A 17,893-nucleotide genomic window follows, 5' to 3' on the forward strand; every position below is an offset into this window, starting at 1 on the left:
GGCCCCCTGCAGGCTGCCTGGGCCCTGACCAGGACCGACGAGGGGAGACCTGTTCCCTCTCCCAGGTCGGCGGGTGTCGAGGGTGGGAGCCTGGGGGTCCCCCTGGCCAGACTGGAGCGAGTATGAGGGAACAGCCTGGCCCTGGGCAGTGGCTTGAATGGGGCTTGGCAGGTTGGAGCTGGACTACACCGTTCAGCCCATCTCCCGGGCCAGGCTGTTCCCTGTGGGACGTTCCCTCAGGACACAGGAGCGACCTGCCCCCGTTTGTTCCAGGTGCCCGATGCTCGCTCAGATGCCCAGGGGGCTGCCAAGCGCCGACTCCGGCCGGAGACTCGGGTGCAGCAGCATCAGGCAGGTGAGTGGCTAAAGCAAGGGGCCTTCAGGGACATTCTCAGTGCTACTTGCCTGTTTCATGGCGCCCTATAACTTCTGTGGGTTGGGGGGGAGGCCACCGCGTTGTCGTGAAGGAGGGTGATGAAAGCCGTCCAGCAGCCCTTGGGGCTACGCTGTAGGAAGGATGGACCTCGCCCCCCTTGTGGCAGTTGGAGATCCCAGCACAGGCAGGTGACCAGTATGAGTGACTTCTCCCTCGTCCTTCAGGAAGAGCCAATGTCCCCCCTGAGGCCCCCCGAATGCTCTGCGAGGAAGGCCAAGGAGAAGAAAGGCACTTTCTGGGGCACGGAAGTGACAGAGGCTCTCCACTGGCATGGCTGGGAGCTGGGAAAGGAGTTTACCAAACATTTATCCTTGAAAAACGTTCACGTGAAAACCCAGAAGCTGAGTTACAGGTAGGTGGGGGGAGGGGAGATCCTCCTCACCTCCTCACTAGTGGGAACAATCCATCCCCATCCCTCCTATCACGCTGATACCCTCATGGACCCTTCCATGGGTCCCTTCTGCCCCTTCTCCCCCCTCCCATTTGCTGTGGGGTGGAAAATGTGCACTCCAAATCACAGGGCAGGGCTGTGCTCTTTGCTTCAGGGCATGCCCCATCTGAAACGTGCCATCTTGGGTACAGAAAGCATTGTTCCTGGCAATAGTTTTTCAAGTGAAATGGCTTTTTTCTTTAAAATAATACTTCTGCCCTTGAGCTGTTTCTAACCCCAATGAGAATCAGCTTCTAGTGGGGATAGAAATTCAGGCAGGATGTGTATTAGGTTGTTGCTGGTGTGGCCTGGAACCAGTGCATCTCGTAAGCCCACTAGGGCTACTCCTGCATCCCTTGTGAACATCTCAGCTCTGACTGTCACATTTCTGCCCTTTGCAGCTTTATAAGTCATGCTGGGTTGCCTGGGTGCGGGCAGTGTAAAAATATGATTCAGGGAAGGAAAGGGGTCTGGTGCTGAGAGATCGGAATTGTCAGAACACCAGGGTTTTGTTTCTGCTTCTGCTGCTGATTTGCTAGGTGACCTTGGATGCAAAGTTTTGAAAGTGGCCTTTAATTTTGGGTTCCTTAAGTATTTGGATGCTCATCTTAAGACACCCGGGGCCTGATTTTTTTCAGGGATGCTGAGCAACTGCAGCTCCTGCTGCCTTCGGTTGGAGTTTGGGTGCCCAGGATTTCTGAGGATGAGGTCCAAGGTTTTTCAATCTGGACACCTGAAATTAGAGGCTGGTTTTGGGGACACTGTCCTTAGCATCTCCGTGCCCTGTTGAATGGGGTAATACTGCTTCCCTACCTGCCGGGGGGAGGTGAGGGTGAGGAGGGTGATACGGAAGGGTAAAAGTTATCAAGGTTGGGGTAATTGACCAGGTGCTGACATAATCTTCTCTGATGTCTCTCTTGTTTTGATTTGATTTTCTAGACCTCCTGCCACAAGATTTTTCATCACTGTTTTGCCACAGCCGATTATCCTGAGCCCTGGGATGTCCTTAACTCTTCCCATCATTTTCCGCCCCCTGGAAAAGGTAAAACAGTACCTCCCACAGCCCTTTCTGCTGCTTATATCACATCTGCGTTCAGGCGAGACTCCGGGAAGGGAGGGAATGGGCTGTGGGGGTCAGCAGATCCCTTTCGCAGACGTCCTTTGGGGTTTTTTTATTTTTTTTTAATTTCTTGAGCAAATACATGACTGGGGGAAGGTGCTGAAGTGGCAGCCCTGGAGACCAACAGCTTCTGTCCGTCCACAGAATGGGTGCAGCATGGGCAGCAGCAGGGTAACTTTACACCCCATGCTAGTCTGCCCTGACGGGACCTCCTATGGAGGGAGCATGGCTTCTCTGCAGAGTTTGCCAACACGCGGCTTCCACAGGGTACGTTCTCTGTATCTTACACATTGCCTCTCCCTTCTCATCTCAGTGATGCTTGAGTTGACAGTCCCTTATTGTCAATATGGGGCCTGGAACTGGGGGGGTTTAGTGAAGAGCCCTTGATTCTGGAACTCACTTTCCCCCTTGGCCCGACAAAGCCTGAGTCCACTGACCTTCTGGGCACAGTGCATGGGCTATCGATTGACTGCAGGACAGGTCGAGTGGCAAGAAGCTCCTCGACTGGGGAATTCATTTAGTGTCATTTTTGGTAGTGTGTTAATCTTGATGATTATTGTGTGCTTTTATGTGTATTGTCCGTGCGCTGGGACTAGAAAGCTGGGGACGGGGCGGTGTGTGTGTGGAGTGCATGTCAAATGAAAAAAGCTATGTGAGCAAACAAAAGTCAGGGATTCCAAGTGCTGCTTCCCACAGTATCTATAACTTGGCCAAGGTGCACAGCTGCTTTATATCATTCTATGTACTGTGAACTTGTAAACTGTGGGGGCTCCGAAAAACGGTAAGAAGCCTTTCACCCTGAGGGCATTGGTTCCACCCTGGCCTGAGTTTGGTGGACTGGCTGGCTCAGACATTTGGGAAGGGGATATGGAACATTTCGCCTAGAGGTCTGTGTTTGAGTCCGGACTATGTCAGTGGTGTTACCTTCCGCTTCTGATTCAGTATTGATGGTCTCGTTCCACTTTCAGGCAGACAGGGGTCCACATCACACCGTGCCACCCGTGCAATTGTCCGCCTGCTGGCAGAGACACCAAGGATTGACTGGGCCATAGAGATGGGGTGCCATCTCGCCTACACAAGTATTAGTTCCAAGGCACGAGTGTGGCTCATTGGGGTTGTGGTGTGTGGAAGATGTGTGCCTTGCTGTTCCCTGTACTGTAACTGTTCACTGGATAAAGAGAGGCCATCAGTCTGCAACACTCAATCTGGCACCTTCCACCCTCATGAAATGTAGTTAGGCCCCAGTCCAGCAAAGCACTTAGTCACATGCATAACTGCTTGTGCTTGCGGAGCCCCACTGAAGCAAGGGGAGGTCTCGCAGGCTGAAATTAAGTACATGCAAACGTGTTTTGCTGGATCAGGGTCTTAAAGAGGTTGAAAAAAGAAAACTGCCGGGAAACAAACAAAGGTTAAATGAATGTGTCTGGTAATTCGAACGCTGTGCTCTCTGGGGCTGCATGCTTCACTTCCATGAGACAGTGATTGCCAGTCCCTAGCACCTCTCACGTCCTACCCTCCAGCGGGCACGCTCCATCACCAACTCTCTTCCTAAGGTGCTGGAATGACAGAATCTCCTGTGCCCAGAGGAGGGTGAGAGGCCAGGGAAAGAGCCCCCCTGTCTCACTGCCCAGCTCTCTCTCGCCTTATTCTTTGTGCAGAAGGAGTATGAAGACAGCATCTGCTTTGAAAAGCCTGAGGGTGAGTTCTCTGTTGCCCTGCGGGCTACGCTTCCACGCCACAAGCTGCTCTTCCCAGACGCCATCCAGCTGCCTCTCTGCGCCGTCCACGATTTTTCAGAGGCCTCGTTTCCCCTGTGCAACGTCGGGTGAGTGAGCCTGCAAGGCTGCTGCAGGTCGAGCAGAACCACAGTCCAGACCTGCCGGGGCTGAGCCATCCGCTTTGTGTCCTCGGCCAATTTGGCTTCTTCGGCTCATTGTTTAGATCTTGCCACGATTCCCGTTGTAGGCTGACATCATTCTCTGGAAAGCCACCTCTGCAGCGCAAGACGTTCCAGGGTTAGGTTCTAAAGGGGAGGGCGCAGGGGTTGGGACTGGGAGGCGAGGCACCAGTTCCACCTGATCAAGAGGACTGGCTAGCTCCAGAGGACAGAAGTGGGAAACAGCCTTTCTGATCCAGGTCACTGTTTTGTTAGGGCTTGTCTACCCTTGAAATGCTACAGCAGGACAGCTGCAATGCTCCAGTGTAGACACCACCGACACCGATGGGAGGGGTTCTCCCCGAGAGGCGGTAGCTAGGCCAACGAACGCTTTCTGCTGTCGACCTAGCGCTGTCTACACAGGGACTTAGTCAGCTTAACTGTGTCGCTTAGGGGGGTGGATTTTTCACATCCTTGACTGATATAACTAAGCTGACCTAATTTTCTAGTGGAGCCCAGGCCTTTGTTGATTGAAAGTAAGTCTCATCTCTGTGGCCTGTTACCTGGCCTGGGGAATGCATTGGGAGCAGGGCCGGCTCGAACTTTTTTGCCGCCCCAGGCAAAAAAGAGCGCCGCCCCGCCGTAAACCCCCCCCCGAGCGCCACGCCGCCGACCCCCTCCCCGAGCGCCGCGCCGCCCAACCCCCCGCCTCCCCCCCTCCCCGAGCGCCGCAGCGGGCCGCCAAAACCCCTGGAGCGCCGGGGCCACTCAAACCCCCGCCCGCCCCCGAGCACCGCGTTGGGCCTCCCAAACCCCCGGAGCGCCACGCCGGGCCGGGCTGCCCAAACCCCCGCCTCCCCCCGCCCCCCCGAGCGCCGCACCGGGCCGCTCAAACCCCCGCCCCCCCCTGCGCTGCCCAAACCCCCGCCCCCCTCCCCCGAGCGCTGGGCCGGGCCGCCCAACCCCCCCCCCCCCCGAGCGCCGGGTCGCCCAAACCCCCGGTGCACCGCGCCGTCCAAATCCCCGCGCCGGGCCGCGCTGCTGAAACACCCCCCAGCGCCGCGCCGCCAAAACACCTCCCGCGCTGCCCAGCTGAAACAAAAAAAACCAAAAAAAAACCCTCGAGCGCTGCCTCGCCGAACAAAAAAACAAAAAGAAAAACACCGCGAGTGCCCCCTGCCACCCCAACATTGGCCGCCCCTTCTAAGGTGCCGCCCCAAGCACGTGCTTGGTCGGCTGGTGCCTGGAGCCGGCCCTGATTAGGAGGCTCGCCTAGATTTTAAGGCCAGAAGGGACTGTTATATCATCTACTCTGACTTGTGTAACAGGCCATGGGGGAGGATGCACTAGGTGAGCTCTTGAGGCCCCTGCCAGCCCCTATGTTTCTATGATTCCTCACAGGGCAGGTGTCTATAGCACCTGCCACCCTGTTGGGAGTCTCGGCTAATGAAGCCCTGGAGACTAAACTCTCCTCTCACTTCTAGCAGTGGACTCTCCGGGGCAGGGCTGGGGCACGTTGGCAGGGCAGAGTGTGTGGGAAGCTTGCTGTGCTGAGCATGCTCTGTGGGTGAACAGTAGCCTTCAGTCTCTAGGGCTGACAATCCAGCCTTAATTTCATCTAGAGAAAGAAGCGTGAAAGCCCGCTGGCCCTGCTGCTGGCGGTTAGTGTCTTCTGTGAGGGCTGGGGTTCAGATGCTGGGAATGATGGCAGGGAGATGCCCAGTTATCCAAGAGATCCAAACCTCCAGGGCACTCTAGTGCCCGTTCCTCAACACAGCCTTTCAGCCGGGCCCCGTGTTCCATAGTTCTGTCTTTCAGTGTATCTGATTTGAAAAAGCAAATCCCGCTCTGAGGTCGAAGTGCTTTCTCTGTGAATCGCACACAATAGCTGTCTGTCCAAACAACCAGATTTCCTTCCTTCTCTGAACATTCCTCCCCTCCGATATCTGGCTAACAACCGCTTCTCTTGGCAATGCAGAGGTGTGCATGGGGAGGGGAGCGCTGGAGATCGCTGTACAATACATTTCACTGAGGTGTGAGGTTCCCCTCTGTTTGTGTGAGCAGGTCTCTGATTTCACTGTTCAGCCCGCAGGGTTCAGTTGCCTCCAGCCTCCATGTGTGCACCCCGATCTCCCCGTACACAAAGAGTCAGGATCCTGAGCAATGTCCAACCCCGCAGACAGGGGTGGAAACATTTGTTAGTAAATTCCCACCCCCTTCCTGGGCTGGTAGCTGAGCTTGTTCGTTCAGCCCTTCTCTGAGTTTGCCTCTCCTCCCCTGGCAAGCGAGCAGCACAGAAATGACAGCAGGGCTTTCAGGACCCAAGTCCGTTCTCTAGTGTGTCACTTCCACGCTGAGGCAGACAGCATAGAAACTGCTGATGCTCAAAGAGGCTGAAGAGAGGTGGCTGAGAAAAAGGAAGGCAGAGAGCGCGAAGAGGAAAGTGTAGCAAGCTTCAAGTACTGGTTGTGTGTTGGCATCCTCTGGCCCGGCGCGTTACATCTGTGTTATCTATGCCAAGGACTGTCACTCGAGAATTGGACTGGTTAGCTCCTCGCGATGCTGCAGCGGCACATATAGTAACTGAACTGCTTTGCGCTTACGTCATCTTTTCTTGAACTGGATGGGTGCCACAGGGATGCTGTAAAGTGGGCTGACTGTTTCTCAATACAAACTGGTTACTCTGGTGAGGGACTCGGCCCCTGAGGATGTCATCTAAGAATAAGGAAACTAGGAGTCATCATGGGTTTGATTGTTTTTGAATGAAAGGGCAGTAGGCTCAGTGGGTGTCATACCAGAAAAGATCACCAAAGCAGTGGGGAGGGCTTGGTAAGAGGGCCAGCAGTGACGGGACATTCAGGGCAGGAGGGGAAAGAGGGCTATGGTGGGAAAGCAGGTAGGTGGGCTTCAGGACAACTGGAACAAGCCAGGCTTCCCCTGGAGTGAAGTGGCCTTTCTTGTTTGGAAACTGTCACATGTTCTAAACCTGGGATGGTGAGTGTGTGGGGCCATTGGCAGTAAATTGTGGCTAGAGGGCACAGATGGCACAAAGGGAGCCAGGTGCAGATGGATCTGCCATAAACCATTTTAAGTGTCCAAGTGCACTGTGGAGGGCTCTTTGCTGCTGAAACTCAGGGGTTGGCTGCTCCAGGAGGCGGGGCACTGGCCCCAAAGGCCCAACTGGGGAGGCACAGCCTCAGTGTGAATGTGCTGGGAGAGAAGCACCGAGAGATAGGTTGGGGGTTTGATGTCTGCTTACCACACATCTCCATTTCCCTAGCGATCTAATTACGTTATTTAACTGGGAGACACCAAGCCCTTTCCACCTGACTCCTGTCAGTGGCATGCTGGAGCCAGACTCTGAGTGCGTGGTGAAGGTGACCTTCCAGCCCCAGATGGCACTGGTGTACGATGCGATAGCAGTGTGTTGGTTTGGAGACAATGAGGAACAGAAGAGGACCATCAAGCTAAGAGCCATCGGTGAGGCTTTCTAGAGTGTAAAGGCAAAAGAAGCCAGACAGTCCATAAGCATAGGAGTCTGTGGAATCATATTCCAGACAAATGCACAAAGAGGCCATGACTAATGGCCCTTCTGTTGTCCCATGCGAACCAGGGGTGGCCAAAGTGAAGCCCGCAGGTTGAAATTGGCCCATGAAATTCTGTAATATGATGTGCGGCCATCGTCATCTTTAATAGAGAGAGAGTGTGGAGACTACAGGTCCCCGCATGCAGTGCTGCGGCTTGGTCCAAAGTGGTAATTCTCTTGCTCTTCAGTAACTTGATGCGGGAAGACAAGGTGATTTAATTTGCACAGTAGTAAAAACACTAGACGCAGCAGGAGCCTTGCCTATACTAGGGATCTCATGAGTGCTACCTGTTGGAGTTTTTTTCTAAGGCCAAAGTGTGGTTCCATGCGGGCGATTATCTTGTTACTAAGATATAGAACTGTTCTTTGCCAAGGGCCCTGCTGGTGTAAAGAGAACAGCCAGGGCCTGATGTGCGTTATCAGGAGAGTGACAAACAGAAGGACTTGCCTGTTGATCGTGTGTTCTAATTTATAATAGCCAAATATCCTCGCCTTCTGGTGACTGTGCTGGGGGAACTGGGGGAAGATGTCGAGCCTGGGGACTTCCGGGACGTGCTGTGCTTTGGTTCTGTGGCTGTTGGTGCCACTGTGGAGAGACACGTGGAGATCTGCAACCCATCCATGGTGAGTTGGCAAGGCAGGTGTAAGTCCGTGTTCCTCCCAGACCTCAGCCGCTAACGCGCTTTAGTCTCCCTACTACAGCTGTACAAATAACTTGGGTGTATGCAGGGGAGAGCGCGGTGGGGGTCTGCGTGTCAGGAAGCTATGAGCGTGGGCACGGAATAAGGCTGGCAAATTCTAGAGAGACAGATAGATTTATACCCAGTGAAGAAGAGCCATGCGTTTCTCTCTTGTTTCACTGGGCATCAGCCACGCTGAGAGGGTCACTTCTCAGAGCAAAACTGGACTTTGCAAATGAGCGAATGAATATGACGCTTGAGGAAAGGGGGGTGGGTGCGGTTGGCAGTGGACTCGAGCCAGGCATAGTGCAGACAGCACTGCGCAGGCTTCCCCCACCTCTACAGTTCTGCCAGGGCACCTCACTCCTGACCCTTAGCGCCCCGCTATTCTGGTCCTAGCCACCCTGCACCCACATCTGCCAATGCTGGTCAGGCAAATGTCCGATGGCAATACACAAGATAAATAATACCACGGTGTCCTAATTAGCCAAGCAAACTGCCTTTCAATGCTCTTAGCGATGGCGCTAAAATCTGCTGATACACCCAGGAGCCCTGCTGACTTCGATGGGATTGCATAGTTCTAGCCTGCCCTGTGTTTCAGAGTGATCCCTGTCCGTCCTGGTGCCAGGGAGGTGTCTTTCTTGGGTTGGTGGTTTCTCATTCCCAAGTGCCTCTCCTGCAGCTTGTTTGATGTGTCCCCGGGGCTCGCCTAAGCCTCGCCGGCGAGGAGGACATGCTCTACTTTAGGGCTTGAGAACCTTGGTGGTTTTCCATCAAAACAAACCGCCTGTTTCACACTTCACGGGTTGGATGTGGAAGGGGATCATCGATTTAGAAGATAAGAGCACAGGTTGTAAAGCCTGAGAAACAGACTAAGGAAGCCTTCCCCTTTAGATTACTCTTATTTCTGTTGTGAAAGCACCTAGAAGCCCCAAACAGGGACCCGGGCCCTGTTAGTCAGTCAGTCCCTGCCCTTGTCTAGGATTCTTACACGGTAAAAGAGATGGCTGACCAGACAGACGTGGGTGGGGGACAGGAAGCAGTAGAGATGGCTATCAGTCTCAGTGGGCAGTAGTCACTAGCCGGACCCTTCTGCATCTTTACATTCCCGTTGGCTGAGGCTTTCTGGGACACAAATGACGACCATCCCTAAAGAAGCAGAGCTCTGTGTAAGCCTGAAAGCTTGTCTCTCTCACCACCAGAATAAAAGAGATTCCCCCGCTGACCGTGTCTCTCTACCAGCCCTAAAAGCAGCCCAGCAGATGGCAGCATTTCCTGGGAAATCAGGAAAGGCACCTGCTTTACACTGGGTAGCCTGGTGACCCCAAAGGAGGGTGAGCGGACGGGCATTTTGCTGTCAGGCCTCATTGGCTGCTTAGAGTTTTGGCTGAGTTTGCTGCTGAGCAGACTGAGGGACAGATAGTCAGTGACCGTGCAGGTGGGGGCTGTGCTGGCTCTGCAATGCACCTCAGTTCGGACCTGCCGCACCCGGTGGCAAACCCATTCCTGGTGTCTCCTGACAGAAGCAGCTAACCTTGCTGCTTTGGGAATGTAGGCAGATGCCCACTAGAAACCAGGGGGAGGTTCTCCCCAACTCACGTCACTTGTGACTCACTATAAATAAGACCCAGCTCTCCAAGGTGAAAGACAAGTACATTTGCCTACGCAGGGCTCAGCTGACATAAGAACACAGATCTTAAACTCATAGTCTTCAAAATGCAGAGCAACCTAGTCTGGACCGGAACGGTATGAACCTGCTCATCTTCCCCTCACAGGTCAGCGTCCCGTTTCGGATTGAGAGAGCAAAGGAACCCCTGCTCCGGGATTATGTCTTCTCTTGTGATGTCACACAGGCCATTGTTCCAGCCAACGGGAAGCTGCTTATCTCTGTGCGCTTTAGCCCCCAGACAGTAGGGGTGCAGAGTGTGGACTATTTCACCATCGAGCCGGTAGGGAACCTCACCCAAACGGTCCTGAAGGTGATTGGATCATGCAAAGGTATCAAAGGACAGTCCCCCGTGTCTTCAGGCCCCCGTCTCACTGTGGGGTAGGGGAGTGGCTGACAGTGCCCCAGTACATGGGCTGGGCCTGGCCTTCTGCAGGGTTCCAGTGGGGTGTAAATTCTACCACTCGCTTGTGCTCGGGCATGAGGCTATTGGAAGAGCACATCCCGCTGTTTGCTGAGGCAGATTGGTTCGGGGAACCTGTCAGATGATTCGCTTCCAATTTGGGATGATCCGCATGGGCTGAAATAGAGTGTGCTGCAGGGATAGAAATTGGTATGAAAGCCCCAGGCATTGGTGGTTGTTCCAGGTCCCTTGGTGTCCCTGCAACATTCCTTGGTGAACTTTGGCTGGCTCAGCCTTGGAGAGTGTGTGACGCAGCCTTTGGAAATCAGCAACATTTCGGATGTCCCTGCCTATTACCAGTTTGACATTGATGGCAGAGAGAGCGTCTTCTCCTTTGACCGCCCGTGTGGAGTCCTGAGCGGGATGGCCACTCTCATCCTGAGGGTGACCTTTCGGCCTACTCACCCTATCGTCTGTTACCGCAGAGTGGTTTGCCTCGTCCATCACCAGGTAGGAGGGGCAACAGGTGACGCTGTTACTGAGATGTCAGAGCACGAAGGAAACCTTTTCTGCTTGGGAACTTGCATCAGAGAGGGGATGAGTCAAATGCTGTTGCAGAGCCTTGCACATCACTTGGTTCTGTGTCTCCAGAGAAGGAAGGGATCTGCAAGTGGCAGGAGAGGGCTGCATGTCGCTCTGCTGAGGAGATGTGTCTAGGGTCAAGGGCTAGTGGCGTCTATTCGGTCTGGCTGTGTTAGGCACCAGGCAGCTGCGCTCCTTTCAGAGCAAGACGTTTGTCACCAACACCAGGTTAAAAAATGAAACACAAATTGCCTCCCCCACCTTGTTTGGTGATGAATGTCGGGCTATGAAGACAGACTGTGTTGGTACGGGTTGTGCTACTCAAGCTTCCCCCACATGACTCTGCCAGCACACCTCAATCCTGACCTGCAGTACCCTCCTATTCCAGCTTGGGGCTCTCTTTCACAGCTCTGCCAATGTACCTTAAGCCTGGCCTACAGGGCCCCCCACCTCAACCCTGACCTGTCTGCAGTGCTCCCTTCTTCTAGCCCTGTAAACCCATCTCTGCGTCTCCTCCTAATCCAGCCTGGGCCCTTTCTGAGCAGACTCTTCACTGGGGTGTATTCTGCCAGGTGGTGTGTTAGATCTGCAAACTCGTGAGTCAGGTTAGGTGTCTGGAAACGAAAGGCTGGTGCACTGACCCTGCATCGTGGCCATCTACATCCCTCCCTAATTCCAGCAAAGATATTGGGCCAAATCCAGAGGCAATGTCAATGGTGGTGTGTGTTTACACAGTGCTAAGTCTGTAACTTACTCCGGGGTGTGTGTGTGTGATGCGTAACAGGAAAAACAGCCAACCGCAGGGCAGTCAAAGTAGCCTGTTTCCTGCAAGTGTTTCTGGCACTTCCCCAGAGTCCATTGTTCCTGGATTTGTTTGGTACCTGCCATTCTGATACAACTAAACCAGCCATCCTGCGGCCAAGACACCTCTTGTGGTACAGGACCAACATGGCACGAGGACTGACCTTCTACCCACCGGACATCCTGAGCGCGATGCTGAGGGAGGGGAAGCTGCAGATGGATGAAAATAGAGCCCTCAAGCTGCCTCCACAGGTATGGGCTGCCCTGTGCAGATGCCACACTGCCCTTGCTCTGCCCACCAGGGTACCAGTTGCCCACTGCAGATGCCAGGCTGCCCTCATGCTAATTATGCAGTTACAACTGTACATAGCTTATATTGGCATTCATCTGCCTGAGTTCTTATCTCAACTCAGTTACTAGCCCACTGTGAGCTTTTGAACTAATCGCTGGACCTTCCCCTGCCTCAGTCAGCCTCCGATTGAAATTTGGCTAAAAAGCAGGAGCCTCCTTGGATCCCAAATGCTGAGCTTCCCTGGGGAACACGCTATAAAGGGGAAGTCCTCTGTGCTTAGCTACAGCTTGCTGGTCACATTGGCAGCCAGGACTGTGAGGTCACCTGGGCTCCCATGTCTTGAGAGTCATTTCCCCGTAGGGAGTGTGGTTTGCTGTAGTGTTTACCCCTGGGCTAGACAGAGATCTGTTTCCTTCTCCTAGGTCCCTGAAGATAAGCCCCCTGAGGAGTACCCATACATCGACCCCATGACCGAATACTTCCACGATGGCATAACCAGCGACCTCGCCACCTTTCCCCCTCATGTCAGTGTCAGCGTTAGGGAGTTTGATTTTGGTTGCTGTGTGCGGCTCCAGGAGGTGGAACCACTTCCTCTCTGCCTGACCAACCACACGAAAGGAAAGATCACTGTTACATGGATATGCAAGCCAGAGTGTCCCTTCCGGGTTACCCCTGAAACCTGTGACATCCCACCTCTGAAATCCACAGCCTTTCGCCTCATTTTCCAGCCCTCTCAGCTGAACACTTTGTATGCAGCAGAGCTGGAAGGCTTTGCCTTCTACAAGGTCAGTAGGAATTACCAGAATCCACACCAAATGCAGCAGCATTAATGTCAAGGGCTTGACTGAAATCTAGACCTATGGCTTTCACCTTGTTGGGCCTAAGATCTGTCCACCCCAGTGCTCCAATCCCAAGGTAGGGAGTGAGTTAAGGAGAAATCGCATTGCCACAACACTGCCTGGGTGGGTTAGGCTGAGTTGGCTTTGTTTAAATGGCATTTTGTCATATCAGACTTTCTCTGGTCTTAATGAGTGGCCTAGAGGAGGACAAATGCTCCCCAACCAGCTGCCTGTTCCATTGCTGCTCCTTCCCTCTCTGTGGGCAGGCTTGGAAATACCCACAAAGTTTGACAACAAAATGGTTGAGAATCATTTCACTGACACCCTCCTCTTGCCATGTCCTGAGTTCAGGCCGGTCAGTGTGAGCAGCAGGATGGCTGGGGAGCGAAGAGTTGGTTCAATCATCCAGGACTCAGAAGACCAAGGTTGAGTTCCCAGTTCTTCCACAGGCTTCCTGTGTCACCTTGGGCATGTCACTTAGTTTCTCTGGGCTTCAATTGCTGTAATATGGGGATAAGCGCACGTCACAGGTGTGTGGTGAGGGTAAATGCATTAAAGATTGTGAAGCTCAGATACCTGCAGTAGTGGGGGACAGATAAGTACATAACTTATCTGGCATTGGGATGTCACTCTCTGGAGGTCATTCCTGATCCCACCCTGACCGGCCCTGCTTCCCTGACGCAGGTCAGCTCCTCCGTATCCCCGGAGGGTGGCACTCCTATGAATGTCTGCTCATGCTGGCCCGTGTGCTATCTCATTTGAAGATGGTTCTGTGACACTTTCCCTCCCCACGGATGCACGATTCTGTCTCTCCTTTGCCTGCAGGTGCTGAGACACTACAGTAACATCGAGGAGGACAGCACCATGTGTCCATCCTGGTGCCTGACCATCAGGCTGAGGGGCCACACCTTTGAAGCAGATCGGCAGCACTTCATCCCGCATTATGTCCTGGACTCCCCCAAGGTGAGTGTGGTCGGCATGTGTCACCTGGAAAGTACGTGGTGAATCTTTGATGTGGAGAGTCCCGGAGTACGTAACCCTCTCTCCTGCTGACCCAGTCAGAGATATGCTTTGGGTGGCTTCCTACTCTATGGAGAACTCCCAGCTTAGGACAGGTGTGGGGGGGTCCCCCTGTATCCCAGTTCTCTTGTGTCCCAGCTTGTAGTGAACAGCTTGGTCCTTCCTGTCAAAGCTGATCTCGTCACTGGTAAGGACTGCTGAGATAGCCCCTCTCCCCGTGTGCCTTAGCCAGTCTCCAGCCACTGGGGGCGGGGGGGTCAGTGACAGAGCAGCACACCAAGACTTTGTTGGAAGAGAGGGATGTGCTGGGCTGAGGGAGGCCAGGCCTGAGGCCCTGAGAGTTTCCTGTGCTGGGTTCAACGCTCAATAACCCTCCTGTTTTACACTGGCTGAGAGTCGCTCCGGTCTAGAGAATAGGGTTGCATCGTCCCCTTTGGGGGGTGGAGGCCCCGGGGGTCCAGAGTGAGGGGACTCCTTGAGGGGGCCCATGGCAGACACAGACATGCTAAGGCTCAGAGAGGTGCGGCTCCAGGAGGTGGAGGGGCTTAATCCCGAGAGAGAGTGGACCCCCAAGAAGGGCTGTCTCACTGAGAGGGGCACCCCCACACGGACCGCACGGGGCCAAGAGTGGGCACGATCTGTGAGTCCATGACAGAGGTGTCCTGCAAGGCAAAGTGAGACGTAAGTTGTGCTCTTGCTGCTGCTGCTTCTCCCGCACAGGGGTCGTCCTTCCCATGAGGCAAAGGAAGATCTGACTTGCTCCGTCTCCAGGAGCCTACAGCCTTCTAGGAAGAGTCCTCTTGAGAAGTCAGGCGAGACTCCCCAGCTAGCCCAGAGGCACCCAGCAGAGGGGCTGCCTTGGTAACTTGCCAAGAACCCAATAGCCACCCATGATTTGCATAAAGTGGAGCAGGTTGCAGCCATCTTTGTCTTTACCCCAAAGTGGGGCCTGCAGAGGCTGCTGGCCCCAGTGTGCAGCGTGGCTGTTTGGATTGGTGAGATGCATTGCATGCTAAGCGTGGAGTCTCAGCAGGCCACTTCAGACAAATAAAGGAGTGGGCAGGTGCAGTCCTCACAGCTCCATGGGTGCTGTCAGTCTGTTGGCCGCACTTTGTCCACCTTAGAGTGAATTCACTTTCTTCTCTTGCTTCCTTAGAAGTAGTGGCAGGGTTCACCAAGGGCTCAGGCTGGTGCCTGTCAGACTCCAGAAAGGGGAATTCAACTAGACAAAGATTTCCTGTGTAAACTGGCCTTCTGAAATGAACCCAGCCCTCCCGGCTCGCTTTCTGTCCGTCAGGTGTTCCCTGCGGTGGGTCCGAACACCAACACCTACCGCAGCGTGCTGCTCTGGAACGTTGGCACCTCCTCGATCACCTTCTGCATGAACCAGGACACCTGTCCCTCTGTCTTGGTCAAACCCTGCTCAGGGTACGTAGCCCCAGGAGCCCACCAGATCTTCCTTCTCTCAACGCAGCCGGCGGACATGGCCACACACCAGCACATCCTGTCCTTGCAGCTGAACTCCTATCCCAAGTACACCCAGGTAGGGCGAGGGTAGAAGGGCTGTTTTGTTCTCTCCCTTCGTGATAACCTTCACCGTGGGCCTGGTTATTTCTCTTTTTTGGTACTTTGGTTTCTTCTGTTTTGGAAATGGGAATTTAAAGTCTTCTAAAACGTCCTTTGGGTGGCATCAATGTGCCCATTTCTTATTGGCACAGCAGGTGCCTTCCAGGGCCTGGTGCCCCTTGTTCTCTTGCCTGCCTTGTGCCAAGGTTTCATCAGGACTCTCCGAGACAGCACAACAGGCAGGCCCGGAGTCCTTCCCCCCTCCGAGCTCAGCCCTGTTGTGATCCCAGATGCCTTTTGGAAGGAGCTGCAAATTTGCCTGGTCCTTTTAGAGCTCAGCTAAGGTTTCCTGCTACTGTCTATTCCCTTTCCCTGAGTCCCATAGGAGATCCCGCTCCGGAGCAGTGGCGAGTCCCTTCTGTTGCTCTTAGAAGGAGATGGGAATCTGTACTTCAAGGCTACCTGTGTGGGGACCTCAACCACACGCACTTACACCATAAAGAACTGCACAAGGTTACCGATGCAGTTCAAGTGGAAGATCCAGGAGTCTGACAGCAAGGTCCTGTCCGTGAAGCCCGCCACAGGGGTCATCCAGCCCAACGAAGCCTTGGTGAGTTCTGCTGAAGTCATTTTCTTCCGCCACCCACCATACAGCTGAGAGTAAAAACACATGGCAGCAGTTCACAGCCCCATAGGCCAAGAGCAGAGGGTGCCAGGACATGTCTTGGGTAGGGTAGCTAGCCAGCTTCCTCCAGCTTGATCCTGAAGTAGGTTGCTCCACCACATCCTTGTTTCCTTCCAGACACTAGGAGCAAATATATTGTAAACCACTGTGCAGGTTTCCCTCTGCACCTCCTGTGGAGGGTAGCAAGAACTGGTGCATCTGAGAAGGCCAGGCTGTGAGTGTCTAGGCATGTGTTCCCAGTAAGGACCCCCAACACAGGGGTCAGGTAATGGGCAGAGACCCAATCGGGAGTCAGGACAGAGCTGAATGGAAGGATGGTTGCCGGAGTGTGACTGAGACACCAGTGAGGGAGGAAGGTGCTGTCTGTCTTATACACCCAGGACTGTCAGCTGCTCCATAATGTCTTTGGAATTGACTCCCTGGCCCGGGCTGTGGAAAGGCTGGGAACACCAGTGACTGCCCTCTCCCTCCTGTGATTCCAGGCTCAGGCATGGACCTTTACTCCTGGGGAGGAGACCAAGTATCTCCTGCGAAGCTGGGTGTCAGTGTGGAGAGCCCAAGGGAGTTCAGGCCCTGAGTCTCCTGAGAGCACCCGCTACACCCTGCGGGTTATTGGCGAGGGGGCACTGGGCACCATTAGGGTAAGTACCAGAGTGTGGGAGAGGGGGAAGAGGAGGAGTGTCTCCCCGGGGGATTAATTGGCTAAGCAGAATCTCCAGCCTTCTAGTAAAGTACTAGAGGAGGGTGGGACAATGGTGCTTGGAGCCCAATGGCAGCTTCTTTCCAGAGGGAGGGAGGTGATAGTAGAGGAAAGAATGTTACTCCCGCTCTGCTGTACTTCTGGGTTGGTCTTGCAGTCAGCAAGAGTCCATCACCCATCCATCCTTTTGTTATCAGGTGCCTATGCAGTTCCCCTCCTCTTTGCGTGGGGCAAGGATCCATAGTAAGACTACAAGTCCCAGCAGGCAATGCTCTATCATCTCTATGGTACATATTGGGTCCCAGAGTCAAACGTTGCACATCCCTGTGCTACACTGTGTATATTGGCCTAGCCCGATAGCAGCCTTGTCCTGCCCCCTGAGCAGTCTGTGCTGATGTAACAATACCAGCCTGATCCTTGTGTGCCGGCTTTGGGCTCTAGGCTCAGGAGGAGCAGCGGGACCTAGGGAACATTCTGGTTGGCGGCCTGCAGTCCTGTGACCTTGTATTGTTGAATAATGGGACCTGTTCTCTGAACTACATCCTCCACGTGGAGCAGATAATCACAGGACCATGTGACCCTGAGGAAGTCCTCAGCGATCCGCTAGGTATTAAAAGAATGTTTGGGGAGGCGGGATGGGGGGCATTGGGCCTTGTTTTCTAAAATGGATGAATTGCTCTTGCCAGCTTGAGAAACACCTATTCTTTCTGTGACAGCTGGTATGTTTGAGAATGTACAGGTGTGTCCTGTCTGTCTGTCTGGCTCTCATTTTATACTGGGTACCTAGTACAAACCTCTGCCACTAATATTAAAGCTGTAACAAAGTTTTACTAAAACAAAAGCTTCCTGTTCTCATCACTCACCAGTTCTGCCAGTATTGCTCACTTCAGCTGAAAATTTCCATGCTGGGGCCCTGCTCAAAGTTTCAGCTCAAAGGGTAAAATTTTGAGCAAAATCAATTCAGAAGTTTTTGGATTTGGAAACCCCCCCCCCCCCACTTTCTTTTAAAAATAATATCAGTGCACAGATTTCTAAACAGGGCTAGAAGCAAAACCATCTCCAGATTGACACTTGGAGCTTGTCCTGGAGAGTCCTCCATGAGGACTAGTGTGTGTCCGTGTTTGGTTTGGATTGAGCAGTTAGGTCTGTTTGAAAATGGCACACTGGGTGTGTGCAGAACGAATATGTACATTCTGAACACGGTGTATATA

At 53.7% G+C, this 17,893-nt stretch overlaps 1 protein-coding gene across 1 annotated transcript in view; it reads left to right on the plus strand.

Annotated features, from left to right (window-relative positions):
• The first annotated feature begins 280 nt into the window (after positions 1-280).
• The window catches only part of CFAP65 (cilia and flagella associated protein 65), a 42,822-nt gene continuing 25,209 nt past the window's right edge, over positions 281-17,893 (plus strand). Inside the window, exons 1-15 of the mRNA XM_065413613.1 lie at positions 281-355; positions 601-788; positions 1,806-1,908; positions 3,645-3,811; positions 7,143-7,342; positions 7,927-8,072; positions 9,904-10,126; positions 10,442-10,707; positions 11,632-11,832; positions 12,295-12,657; positions 13,537-13,674; positions 15,029-15,274; positions 15,683-15,907; positions 16,465-16,623; positions 17,124-17,289. Of these exons, the coding sequence (XP_065269685.1) occupies positions 281-355; positions 601-788; positions 1,806-1,908; positions 3,645-3,811; positions 7,143-7,342; positions 7,927-8,072; positions 9,904-10,126; positions 10,442-10,707; positions 11,632-11,832; positions 12,295-12,657; positions 13,537-13,674; positions 15,029-15,274; positions 15,683-15,907; positions 16,465-16,623; positions 17,124-17,289 (2,866 nt within the window). The remainder of the gene's footprint in view (positions 356-600; positions 789-1,805; positions 1,909-3,644; positions 3,812-7,142; positions 7,343-7,926; positions 8,073-9,903; positions 10,127-10,441; positions 10,708-11,631; positions 11,833-12,294; positions 12,658-13,536; positions 13,675-15,028; positions 15,275-15,682; positions 15,908-16,464; positions 16,624-17,123; positions 17,290-17,893) is intronic.

This window comes from Emys orbicularis, chromosome 11 (assembly GCF_028017835.1).
Source record: "Emys orbicularis isolate rEmyOrb1 chromosome 11, rEmyOrb1.hap1, whole genome shotgun sequence".
NCBI lineage: Eukaryota > Metazoa > Chordata > Testudines > Emydidae > Emys > Emys orbicularis.